This window comes from Dromiciops gliroides, chromosome 2 (assembly GCF_019393635.1).
Source record: "Dromiciops gliroides isolate mDroGli1 chromosome 2, mDroGli1.pri, whole genome shotgun sequence".
NCBI classification, from domain to species: domain Eukaryota; kingdom Metazoa; phylum Chordata; class Mammalia; order Microbiotheria; family Microbiotheriidae; genus Dromiciops; species Dromiciops gliroides.
The window spans coordinates 374,204,381-374,216,401 of record NC_057862.1 but is presented as its reverse complement, the minus strand read 5'-3'; the positions used below and the strand labels follow the sequence as shown (position 1 = coordinate 374,216,401).

The 12,021-nt window shown below is 47.2% G+C and overlaps 1 protein-coding gene across 2 annotated transcripts in view; it reads left to right on the top strand.

The window, feature by feature from the left end:
- The window catches only part of ANGPT4 (angiopoietin 4), a 78,499-nt gene extending 74,057 nt beyond the window's left edge, over nucleotides 1-4,442 (top strand). For both annotated transcript variants that reach the window (XM_043981347.1, XM_043981346.1), the window contains one exon: nucleotides 1,543-4,442. In XM_043981347.1, coding sequence (XP_043837282.1) covers nucleotides 1,543-1,703 — 161 coding nt within the window. In that variant the 3' untranslated portion in view covers nucleotides 1,704-4,442. The remainder of the gene's footprint in view (nucleotides 1-1,542) is intronic.
- Nucleotides 4,443-12,021: the final 7,579 nt, after the last annotated feature.

Genomic DNA, 12,021 nt, shown 5'->3' with positions numbered 1-12,021 from the left:
CTAGGGCTTGGAGGGATGATACCCCATTGGCAACAGTCTGGCTCTAAAAGGAAGTCCCCCATCCTCTTGAGCTCCTGACAAAGTGGCAAAGGAAACATTGTGTTGCATGTACTCTTTGTTTTGTTTTGTTTTTTCAATCTTAAAAGTACTTTCTTATTTTCCAGTTACATACAAAGATAATTTTCAACATTTGTTTTTATAAGATTTTGAGTTCCAAATTTTTCTCCCTCCCTCCCTTTCCTCCCCAATCCCCAAGACAGAAAACAATCTGATATAGGTTATATATGTACAATCACATTAAACATATTTCTGCATTAGTCATGTTGTGAAAGAAGAATCAGAGCAAAAGGGGAAAACTTCAAAAAAGAAAAAAACAACAACAAAAAGTAGAAATAGTATGGTTCAATCTGCATTCAGAATCCACAGTCCTTTTTTTCTGGGTGTGAAGAATATTTTCCATCATGAGTCCTTTCTTGGATCATTGTATTGCTGAGAAGAGCTAGGTCTATCACAGTTGATCATCACACAATGTTTGCATGTACTCTTTTTTTTTTTTTTTTTTTTTTTGCGGGGCAATGGGGGTTAAGTGACCTGCCCAGGGTCACACAGCTAGTAAGTGTCAAGTGTCTGAGGCTGCCATTGAACTCAGGTACTCCTGAATCCAGGGCCAGTGCTTTAACCACTGTGCCATCTAGCTGCCCCCTTGCATGTACTCTTAACATGCATGTCACATTCCCTCACTTTCCACATCTCTAGAATTAGAGAATTACACTTGATTACACCCAAGGTCCCTTCTAGCTTTAATATTCTATGTTCTGTGTATGTGCTAAGGTCCCTCCTGACTCCTATTTTTAAGGTTCTTTCCAGCTCTAAGATTGTATATTCTATCATTCTGTGTCCTGAGGCCCCTTCCAGGTTGAACACTTTATGATTCTAAAATGTTACTGCCTCATTTCAGGAAAAGCAATGCACACCTACATCCTATCCTGGTCCTCTTTCTTGTGCTGATTTCAGTGGAAAGGAAGGGGACAAGGAAGGTAGGCCCAGGTTTCCACTCTCCCCTGTCACTCTCTGGCTGAGCAATGAAAAACCATAGGTCACATTTCTATAGCACTTTATAGTCAAAAGCTCTTTTCCTCACAAGAGACTAGAGATCTATGCAAATATTATTTCCCCATATAATCAAAAGAAAAACTTAAGTTGAACAAGGGAAAGTGATTTGCTGGGGGTCATGCCAACTTAAGCAGCAGAATCTGAACTTGACCCTAGGTATCCTGACCAGTCCAATACATTGCTAATGCATTAGCCAAACAAATGATGACAACCAATGAAAACAGTCACTAGCTCTCTGGTAGCTCAGCTAGCCAGTAATATTGGTATAAGAGAAAGGGCCTGATCTGCTCTCTCTACATTTGTAGGTATCTCAGGGCTATTTGTAGGACCTCAGGGGAGGTGGGGAAGTATGGGAGAATATCTATAAAACTGTCCATCATATTCTGGGAGGCATCTGGGCCAGATTAGAATAGTGTTCTCTCTTTCCAGGATGGTGGTTTGATGCCTGCGGGCTTTCCAACCTCAATGGCATCTATTATCCAGCCAGGCACAATGTCCGAAAACTCAATGGTATCCGGTGGCACTACTTTCAGGGCCCCAGCTACTCACTTCGGGCCACACGCATGATGGTGAGACCCACAGACTTCTAGAGCTAAGACGGCTCAGGCCTGGAAGGCCATCGGTGGCAATTGGGGACAGAGACACACACCTACCCCCATGAACAGGAGAACTACCTAAAGCTCAACACACCAGGAAGATGACTGTGTAAGATGCTGGAAGGTCTGCCTGGAGGAGGAGTGGGACCTCAACAAACTGCTGGATTCCACGAATTCATTTGTACCCTCCAAAGCAAGACCAGCTTTGGATGGCACCAAAATGCTGGGAGTCAGGGTTGGACTAGCCTCGCAAGATGGCCAGACTGTCTCCTAGAGGCTACTCTAGCATTGGTTCTAAGGCTCAGATTCTTGTGGTTTCCTCCCCCAGAAAAGTCCCCAATGAGCAGAAGCTCCTCTGGGCCTCTTGGACACAAGCCCCAGTTTGGGAAAGGAAGGCTTCCTCTCTCCTTGGGTTGATCCCCACTTAATTCTTTTTTTTTTTTTTTTTGGTGGGGCGATGGGGGTTAAGTGACTTGCCCAGGGTCACACAGCTAGTGTCAAGTGTTTTCCACTGCGCCACCTAGCTGCCCCCAATCCCTGCTTAATTCTACTTCTGTTTTGACCTCTCTCTCCTGTCCTCTCTTGGCCTTAGCCACTCTCCCCTAATCCAGACCATTATCCTTTCCATCCTCAGTCTGGGCGGCCCCTCCTTGTCCTCAATGCTGCCATGCAGGATCCTCCTGACATGGCCAGATGAGCTGGCTCCATCTCTCTTCCCCACCACCACCACCACCCACACACATTTTAATTAGATCCAGAGAATCATCTTCACTCAAAAAGACCAAACTTTCTAGTCCTTGGTCTCTGCTGGGCTCCCTGGCTAGGAGTCCCAGCAGTGTAGACTGGTCTACTAAGAATAAGGAAAACTGAGAGCAGAAGAAGGGAGTGGATATCCTTTGACTCCCTGCCTTTGAGATGACTGGAAACTTGTACTTGGCATAGACTTGTCGAGTGGTTCTCTCCATCTTTGAAGCAGACCCCACTGAGGAAGACCTGGGATTGGCCTTAATGAGGTGACTCCCTCCCAGACACAGTTTCATCAACCCCATTTGGCCTTAAGGGCATTTCTATCCCCAGGAGTAGATGAGGGAGTATGATGTGGCCAGGAGGGTCAAGGTAGAAGAAGACTGGTGACCCCAGAGATGAACCTATGGACAGAAATAGTCTAACCTGGAGAATGAACCATGTGGAGAATCTGATAGGGGTTGTGGGGGTGGTATGGGAAGTGTAATAGATGGATCCCTGACCCTGAGGATTCTTGCCATGTACTGTCAGTGGGACTGGTGGTAGAGACAAGAGGACCACCTAGGTCTCCAGCCCATTTTTTCTAAGAATTAAAACCAGAGCTGCTCTGTTGGGCAACCACTAGTCATCTCAGAAGAGGCCAGCTTTCTCTTGGATCAGGCATCCATCCATCCTCCAGGCAACAAAAATATGCAAGAGACACAACTATTCTGGAGTACCAGCCTCCACCATGCAATCCTCTTTCTAAAGTGATTCCTTTCTTCGTTTTCCCAGTAACTTGTGCTCTCCCCACATCCTCCTGAACCTATTTCCAGGAAAGGAGGTTCTCTCTCTGAAACTATCCAACCTTGTGTTCCCCCTCCTTAATGTGGCCACTATTGAGGGGGAGAGGATAGCAAAGGGAAGAGAGGCAGGAATGAAGGGCTTTGTCCCCAGTAGAAGGATATCCCAACTTCAGCAAACAGGGAAGGTCCAAAGGTATAGGAAGCCTCCTACTCTGTCTCTAGGTAAGGCCAGCTCTGTGTTCCTGTTGTGGGGGACACAGAAGAAGAAGAAGACGTCCCTACTGCCCTCCACGTACTCACAATCTAGGTGGAGACAGCAGCCCCATAAACAGGCAGAGGAAAAAGAAGACAGATAAATCATGGTGCTAGGGAGAAACCATTGGTCAAAGGAGAATCTGTCAAACTGAGAGGATCTGAGGTTTCTTCCAGTTCCAGATCCATGACCCTGTGATTTGGGTAATAGTCTTAAGACTCGTGCTTTTGTTAGAGATAATAAGGTACAGAGAAGACAGTCAGTATTCTAAGGAGAGATCAGCTGGGTTTGGAATAATCAAGGAAGATTTCCAAGGGAGAGAGCACAGCATAGGCTGGGAGAGACAAGAATTGTGTGCAGAAGAAAGAGGGAGATTTGGGTGGATAGAGAGCAGCCGGGCCGGCAAGAGAAAACAGAAGTTGGCAAAGCCTTTTTGTCCTTGATTCAGAGAAGGCTCCACACATTGGATGCCAGAGTCAGGTTCCCAGAAGAACATTGAGCCAAATGTCACTTGCTCACTGGTGAGGCAGCATGGTATTTTGGGATGAGGGCCTGGGTGTGAATCTCAGCTTCACTCCTTACCAGCTGCTAGACCTTGGGTAAAGAAGAACCTCCCTGGGTCTAAGTTTCCTCATTTGTAAAGTAAAGAGGGCTGAAGTAGATGAACTCTCTTAAGTTCCTTCCGGCTCAAAATATATAATCATAAAATTTGATGGGGATAAATGTACAATCCCATCCTTGGGTCCAAAAAATAAACTTCACAAGTACAAGATGGGGAAGGCATGGTAAAATAACTGCTATACTGAAAAAGATCTGAGTGTGCTAGTGCATTACAAGCAAGGGTGTGCTGGTAAATGTTTAACAATTGGCTCTCTAAAAAAAAATGTATGGCACTCACACTTTTAAGTTTAATCTGCATTATTCACATTTTTTCCAGCACTTTTTAAAGTCTAGACAACAAAACAATAAATCAAGTCCTGATTTGTAGCATTTGCTGATTTCCAAGGTGTAAATGCTCACATTAGAAATTTGACAGTTGGGCTTCTTGGGAGCTGGTATGAGTTGGCTCATGCATATCCCTGAAAAAAAAATACCAGTCCACAGTCTGATGTGGTAGCCAAAGATCTAACATTATCTTAGCCTCCATTAATAGAAAAATAGCGTCTGAGAAAGAGAAGAGATAATCCCACTGTCCTCTGCACTGATCTGATCCCATCTGAAACATCACACTAAGTCTGGGTATTATATTCTAGGAGAGAAATTGATTAGCTGGAGAATCTGCAAGGGAGGGACTCAAGGCAAAGGACCTTGGCATCATACCACATAAGGAATGATTGACAAAACTAAAGATGTTTAACCCTGGAGAAGAGAATACTTAGGAGAGATGAAAGACAGATGAGACTTGTTCTACTAGGCCCTAGAAGGAAGAACTAGGATCAGTGGATAAAAGTTGCAAAGAGGCAGGCTTAGGCTGGACATAAGGAAGAACTTTCTAACAATCCCAGCTTTCCAATGGGCTGCTTTGGTAAGTCATGGGCTTTCCTCCTCATTGGAGGTCTTCAGACAAAAGTTAGATAACTACTTGCTAGATATTTTGTGGTGGAGATTCTCATTCAGGTATGGCTTGGGCCAGGTGGCTGCTGGGGTCCCTCCCAGTCATGATGTTCTTGGGATTCAATGACAGGTGGTTGGATTTCAGTAAGTGCTGCATAGTGGGTAGGCTCAAAGCCAGGAAGACCTGGATTCAAATCTCTGTCTCACTGGTGGCAAAATTACTTAAACTCTCAATGTTCTAAGGGAATTCTCTAAGGCCCAGTTACAGAGAAAGTGCCAGCCTGAATTAGCAGAGTTTTCTCACCTGCTGTTCCCTATAGCAAGAAAATCTCAAATCTCCACTTTTTTTACATCATCACTTCCCAATGACCACCTTTCCTCCCATAACAAAAAATAATAATAATAATTAAGTAAAACACACACTTTGGCCATGTTTGACACAAAATGCCTTATTCCACTCCTTTGGTAGAATTCTCTCATCTCCTCTTAGCAGAGGAGAGAATTTGCTGGGTCACCACCAGGTCTGAAGTGTCCCCTTCAAAGAAGGGGTGAGGAGTCCTGAGTAAGAGGGTTGTATGGGGCTGGGCTCTTTATGCATTTAATGGAGCTGCAGCAGAGGGCAGGAGACCATGCCCACAGGCTCCTCATTCCTTCCTCTGAATGGCAGAGAAGAGCCAAGGCTCATCTTAGTAACTAAACATCCATAGCCAGGCTGGAGGGAATGGGCACAGAGGGAGGGCTCCTTCCTCTCAGGCCTCGATCCTGGGTGCCAAGCCCCACCATTGCCCAATGGAGCAGATGCCCCTGATAGTAAGTTCAGATGGAATTTTTGCTGGCTGGGTAGAAGGCCCCCTAGGGCACAGCAATGTCTCCTTGTGCCAGGCCCTTTGTACCAAAAGGATGACTCTAGAATCATGGAATTTAAGGCAGTATGAGGGGCCTGTGGGTGGAAATGTTGGTCAGTAGCTGAGCCTGTCCAGGGTCCCTCATATTACATGGTAGAAGCAGCCAGCTCCTTGTGTCGGCACATCCATTCAGAGACTACTGGGGGCTGGATCAGGCCACAGAACGTGAAAAGAGAATATCTTTGCTACTGAGGGTTGGGAGAGAGCACCAGTGGGAAAGAGAACATCAGAGCTAGAAAGGACCTTAGAACATAGAACATAGACTTTCACAGCTAGAGGAAATCTTAAAATATAAAATGTTAAAACTGGAAAAGACCAACTGGTTCAACCACCTCATTTTACTGATGAGCAAAACATGTGAGGGGCCGAGCTGAGCTCAGACCTTGAAGTCCGACCCCTGTTTCTGTCCCTGACACGCAGGGGTCCTGCTATCTGCTTTTGAGTCGGGGCCAGACCTCCCCTAGTGGAGCCTTCTCTCCCTGGGCTCCAGCCTCCCTCCAACTCCACAACCCTGAACTTTCAGAGCAGCAAGGAGAGAAGCGAGCCTGTTCCCTCATAACTTCCCGCCCTCCCTTCCCCCTTTCCTCCAAGGCAGGCCAAAGAAAAGGGCTTGTTTTATTTTTATATCGACAAATATTTATTTTTGTACTTCAGATTTTATAAGCAGGGCATGAGGGAGACTGGGGGGCCAAGGCTGGGGGGGGAGAGGATGAGGGGGTTAGGGTCTGGGGCCCAGCCTGGGAGGAGAAGTTTGACTTAACCCAACAGAAAAACTCCCCAGGGGAGAAACAAAAGCTTAGACCCCAGGCTGCCTCCCCTGCCCCGTCTGTGTTTAAAAAAAAAAGAAGCAGCAGCAGCAAAAGCCAAGGGGCCAATTTTTCCTTGGAAGATTACAAGGTTCCCTCCTGGTTTGTCTCTCAAAATCTGGAAGAGATGCGCTAGCTCAGGAGTCCTTGACCTTTTCTATGTCCTGGACCTCTTTGGCACTCTGGGAAGCCTATGGATTCTATCTTAGAACAATGTTTTTAAATGCATTAAATAAAATACATAGGATTCCAAAGAAAACCAAAGGTTAGTGAAAATAAAGATGTACTTTTGGGGCAGCTAGGTGGCACAGTGGATAGAGCCCCAGTCCTGGATTCAGGAGGACATGAGTTCAAATCCGGCCTCAGATGCTTGACACTTACTAGCTGTGTGACCCTGGGCAAGTCACTTAACTCCAATTGCCTCACCCAAAAAAAAAAAAATGTACTTTTTCCCCATCCAAGTTCATAGACCCCCTGAAATCTATCCACAGGCTCCTGGTTAAAACCCCTGAACTACTCCAGCTCCCTTGTTTTACAGATAGGGAAACTGAGGCCAAGAGAATGCAAAGGATTTATACAAGGTCACACAGGGAGGAAGGCTCTGGATCAGGTTTTGAATTTTGCTCTTCAGATTCTGAATCCAGTTCTCTTTCTATTCTAATGGGATGTTTAAACTCTGTGGCCTTCCCTCCTTTCTCCTCCCTTTCTCTGCTTCTCTTCTTCCCCTCCTGCCACCCAGGAGTTGGGCTGCTTTCTGCTCTCATTCCTCTGCCTCCCTCTGGGCTCCCCCTCCTCCCTCACCACTGACTTTTTCCAGCCGGGTCCTGGAGGGCCTTGAGCAGCCTCCACAAATCGGTGCCTGGCCCCAGACTGGCTCATTTCCAAGTCATTGAGGCAAGGTGTGGATGAGGGTCTTGGATTGGGACTCAAGAGACCTAGGTTCTATCAATCAATCAATAATCACTTATTAAGAACCTAATGGGTACCAGGGTGCTGGGGATACTGAGAAAAATGAAATAATTCCCTACCTTCAGGGAACTAGGATTCTGTTGGGGGAGACACAATATGCATATAGAAGTATAGGGGGGGGGCTAGGTGGCGCAGTGGATAAAGCATCAGCTCTGGATTCAGGAGGACCTGAGTCCAAATCCAAGCTCAGACACTTGACACTTACTAGCTGTGTGACCTTAGGCAAGTCACTTAACCCTTACTGCCCCGCAAAAAAACAAACAAATTTTTTAAAAAAACACAGAAGTATATATAAAATATATGCTTTGGGACCAGACTAGTGATTTCACTGCTTTAGGAAAATGCTGATAAGGAGCCTCCCTATTCCAGTGCAGAAGAGCTCCTGTCTCAGCGAAGTGCCTGGGCCACTATGCTTAAGTGATCTCCTTGGGGTCACTGAGACATAGTGTTAAATGAGGGACTTGAACACAGGTCCCCAAGACCCAAAGAGTCATTCTCTATCCACTGTGCCAAACTGCCTCTCACCCAAAATATCTAGAAAGTAACTATGGGGTATTAGGGAAGGGGATCTGGAAGCACTAGCCACTGGTAGGCTCAGGAAGATCCCATGGAGGAGATGGTATCTGAGCTGAGCTTCGACAGAAGCTACAGATTCTAGTAGGCCTGGGCAGGGTGGGGCGTGCCAGGTATGGGGGACAGCCGGGGCAAAGGGCCAATGTCGTGTGTAAGGAAAAGCAAAGGTCAGTCTGGCTGAACCTTAGGGTACCTTAAGGGGAGACTGCACCATGATCCTGGGAAGGGAGGGTTTATGCTCAGGCCACATCACTGACTTTGGGCAAGTGATTGTAAAAGTGGATGAACTGGGCGGGAGGGGGGGGGCAGCTAGGTGGTGCAGTGGATAAAACACCAGCCCTGGATTCAGGAGGACCTGAGTTCAAATCCAGCCTCACACACTTGTCACTTACTAGCTGTGTGACCCTGGGCAAATCACTTAACACTCATTGCCTCACAAAAAAAAAAAAAAAAAGTGGATGAATGCTCTAGATTACCCCCCAAGGGCCCTGTGAGCTCTGACGTTCTGGGTCCAAGCCCTCTTGGTGCTCTGCTGTTCACTGTTCCAGCTCTGACATTTTGTTTTAATCTCCCTTCCAGTTCTAACTCTGTGTTCTAAGGGCCCTTCTAGCTTCGTTATTCTGAGATGCTGAGCTCTGAGGAAATGTCTCAAGAAGCCCAGAGCCAGGACAGCACACAGAGCATCCTCTTTGGCTATGCCACATGTGGTTTTCACCACAGGCTGGGCCTTATGAAAAGAGGCAAGATCCTCCTAAGGTGAGAGACAGGAAGGTTCTGCTCCGACATCTGGGCTCTCTGAGGGGTGTCCTCCTCACCTGCCCCATTCCTCCCACCCCAAGTTCTTGGCAAGAGAAGGCGGGGTTCTACAGAGAGAAGACTGGTCATACGGAACCATGTTAGGGCATGAGGCCAGAGGGCCTCATGGTGGGCTCCATTCATAAAGGTTTGCCCCTGGCAGGCCAACCAACTGTTCCCACACTAGGGCTGGAATCCCCACTTCCCAGGAACACCCTTGCCTCCTGCTGGGACAAGACAGGCCCCTTGCTGCTCCCTGGGAAGGAAGGGCCAAGGACACACCAACCTGTCTCTTGGATCTAGACATAATGTTGCCACTTCATGGAAAAGGAGGGAAAATGTGTGGCCCATGGAAGCCAGAGCACCTGAGGTTTGGGGAATGTCAGATTGTGCCCTTTTGAGTCTAGTTCCTTGTGGAGAGAAAATCCAGTCAGTCACCTGGGGGGAAATGAGGGACCCCTGGCACTCATCCTCATCGACATCATGACTAGAAGACATTTTCCTGAGCACTTCCCCCAAATAAGTCCCTGTGTGTGCCATAAACAATGTAAACTGGCCGTGTTCTGCTGAATTATTTTCAGGGTGGTTGGAGCAGACCTTTGGCCTTCTGCTCTGGGCAAGCCACCTGTGCCAATGAACAGAAGTTGAGTGCCTGCTCTTGGCCAGAGCACAGACGGAGAAGCCAAGTCCACATTTTCCCCTTTCTCCTGACTGCCTACCAGGAAATGGGGTTTTTGAGTGGGGACAAAAAAAAAATTGGGAGAGAGCTTAAGACCAATTCCTGAGCAGCTGAGCAATGACAATAATAACAACAGCTAAAATTTCCATGGTGCTGTATTTCATTGATCCCTCTAAGACCCAAGAGGCAGAGATGATTCCCATTTTGCAGATAGTAAAACTGAAGTTGAGAGGAGGCTAAGTGATTTTTTCTCAAGGCCATGCAGCCACTCAGCAGTGCATCCAGGTCAAAAACCCAGTTCTGGACCCCTAGCACAGGGCTCTTTGGGGCATAGCTTGTAATAATTCATCTTGGGGAACAACTCACATTTCTCCAATGCTTCAAAATTTGCAAAGCACTCCCCTCAATGTAATCCTTGAACTGGGGCTCAAAGAGTGGAAGAGAGCTGCCCAAGGCCATATTGCTAGTAACCGGCATGGTCAGAACTTGAATCTGGACAAGAGCCTGCTCTACTACCCCAGAACCTGTCACCCAGAGGGAGAGAAAAATGTATCAGACCCGGACCCAACCCTCAGGTAACTTCTGGTCCCTGGGAGCAGATGGGACTCCCACATACAAAGCTCCGAATACTAGGCCAGATGAGGGATGCAGGCAGTCATGTGGTGGAAAGAAACTCTCTGGGAGTCAGGAGACCCAGGTTCAAATCCCAGCTCTGCCCCTAATTCACAGTATGAATTGGGTGTTATTTCTTCCCCTCTCTAGGCCTCAGGATCTTTATCTATAAAGTAAAGGGGCTGGACTTCCTTATTCCTGAGGTCCCTTCCAGCTCTGACATTCTGTTACTAGAATAAATACTACACAAATTGGAGAAAAGAGATCTCTGGTATTTGAAATAGTCAAGGAAGGCTTCTTAGTGGAGATGGGATTTCAGTTATGCCTAGAAGGATAAGAAGAATCAGAGAGAGGCTGGGAAACAGGGAAAGCGTTCCTGGGGACATAGAGAGAGAGAGCAGTAGAAGGCTGGGGGATAGTGAGTTCCCCCATACCATCCCCTAAACCCCCAACCTCTGCCTCAAGGAGGTTCTGTTTGTCCCTCCCTTCCTAAGGAAGGACAGCAAGTAGAGATAGCCATCCATTTTCTTCACCCTTGGCTCTCCTTCAAAACAGCCTGGGGCCAGAGAATGGAGATGAGACCAGCCAAAGGGCTGGGCAAACATCCATAGGAGGTGGATAAAACCCAGATCTCAGCTCCCCAATCCTGCTTAAGGAGGAGGGGTTCTCTTCCTTTGATTTGGCTCCCCACGCGTGCCCAGCACCTCAAGGGCAAGGTGGCCCATAAGCAATCTGGATAGCCTTAGCTCCCTCACAAACTCACCCCACAGAGGCTAGGGGACACACTAAGAATCCTTCCCTCCCCATCCACTGGGAAGAGAGTTTTTCCACAGGGAGCAAAAGAAGCAGTATGTTGTTTAGTTGTTTTCAGTCGTGTCCAACTCTTTGTAACCCCTTTTAGGGTTTTCTTGGTAAAGATACTGGAGTGGTTTGCCATTTCCTTCTCCAGCTCATCTGACAGGTGAGGAAACTGAGGCAAAAAGTGACTTACCCAAGGTCACACAGCTAGCAAGTGTCTGAGATTGGATTTGAACTCAGGAAGATGAGTCTTCCTGACTCCAGGCCCAGCACTCTATCCACTACACTACCTAGCTGCCCAAAAGCAGCATAGTATAGAAAAAAAAGCCCAGCTCTAGCACTAAATGACCAGGCAAAACTACTGGGCTAATCACTCCTCTCTCAAGGCCTCAATCTATCAGTAAAAGGAGGAAATTAACCTAACTGGCCTCTGAGGCCCCTTCCCTTTCTGAAGCTCTGTGGTCCTTACCCCTCTAACATTTCATGTCCTAAGGTCTCTTCCCAGCCTGAACATTCCATGTTTTTAGGCTCCTTTCATGTCTAACATGACTCTGATAACTCGACAGCCCATTCTGTCTACTAACCCCAAATAAAAGACTGTTTCTGAACCCCTGGCCCCCAACACTGATGGCAACACTCTTAGGAACAGGCAAGTCCAGGCATCTCTAAAGCCCTCTGTCTGTTGCTGCTACCCTCCCCCATTCCTCAACAGACCACCAGTGTAAGGGAAACAACACAAGGTACAAACCAGACTTGAATTCAGGGGCCTTGGGGCACAGGCCTTGTGCCTTCAAGCTGCAGGATCTGCTTTCCCCTTCTCCAACCACCAAATCCCACTG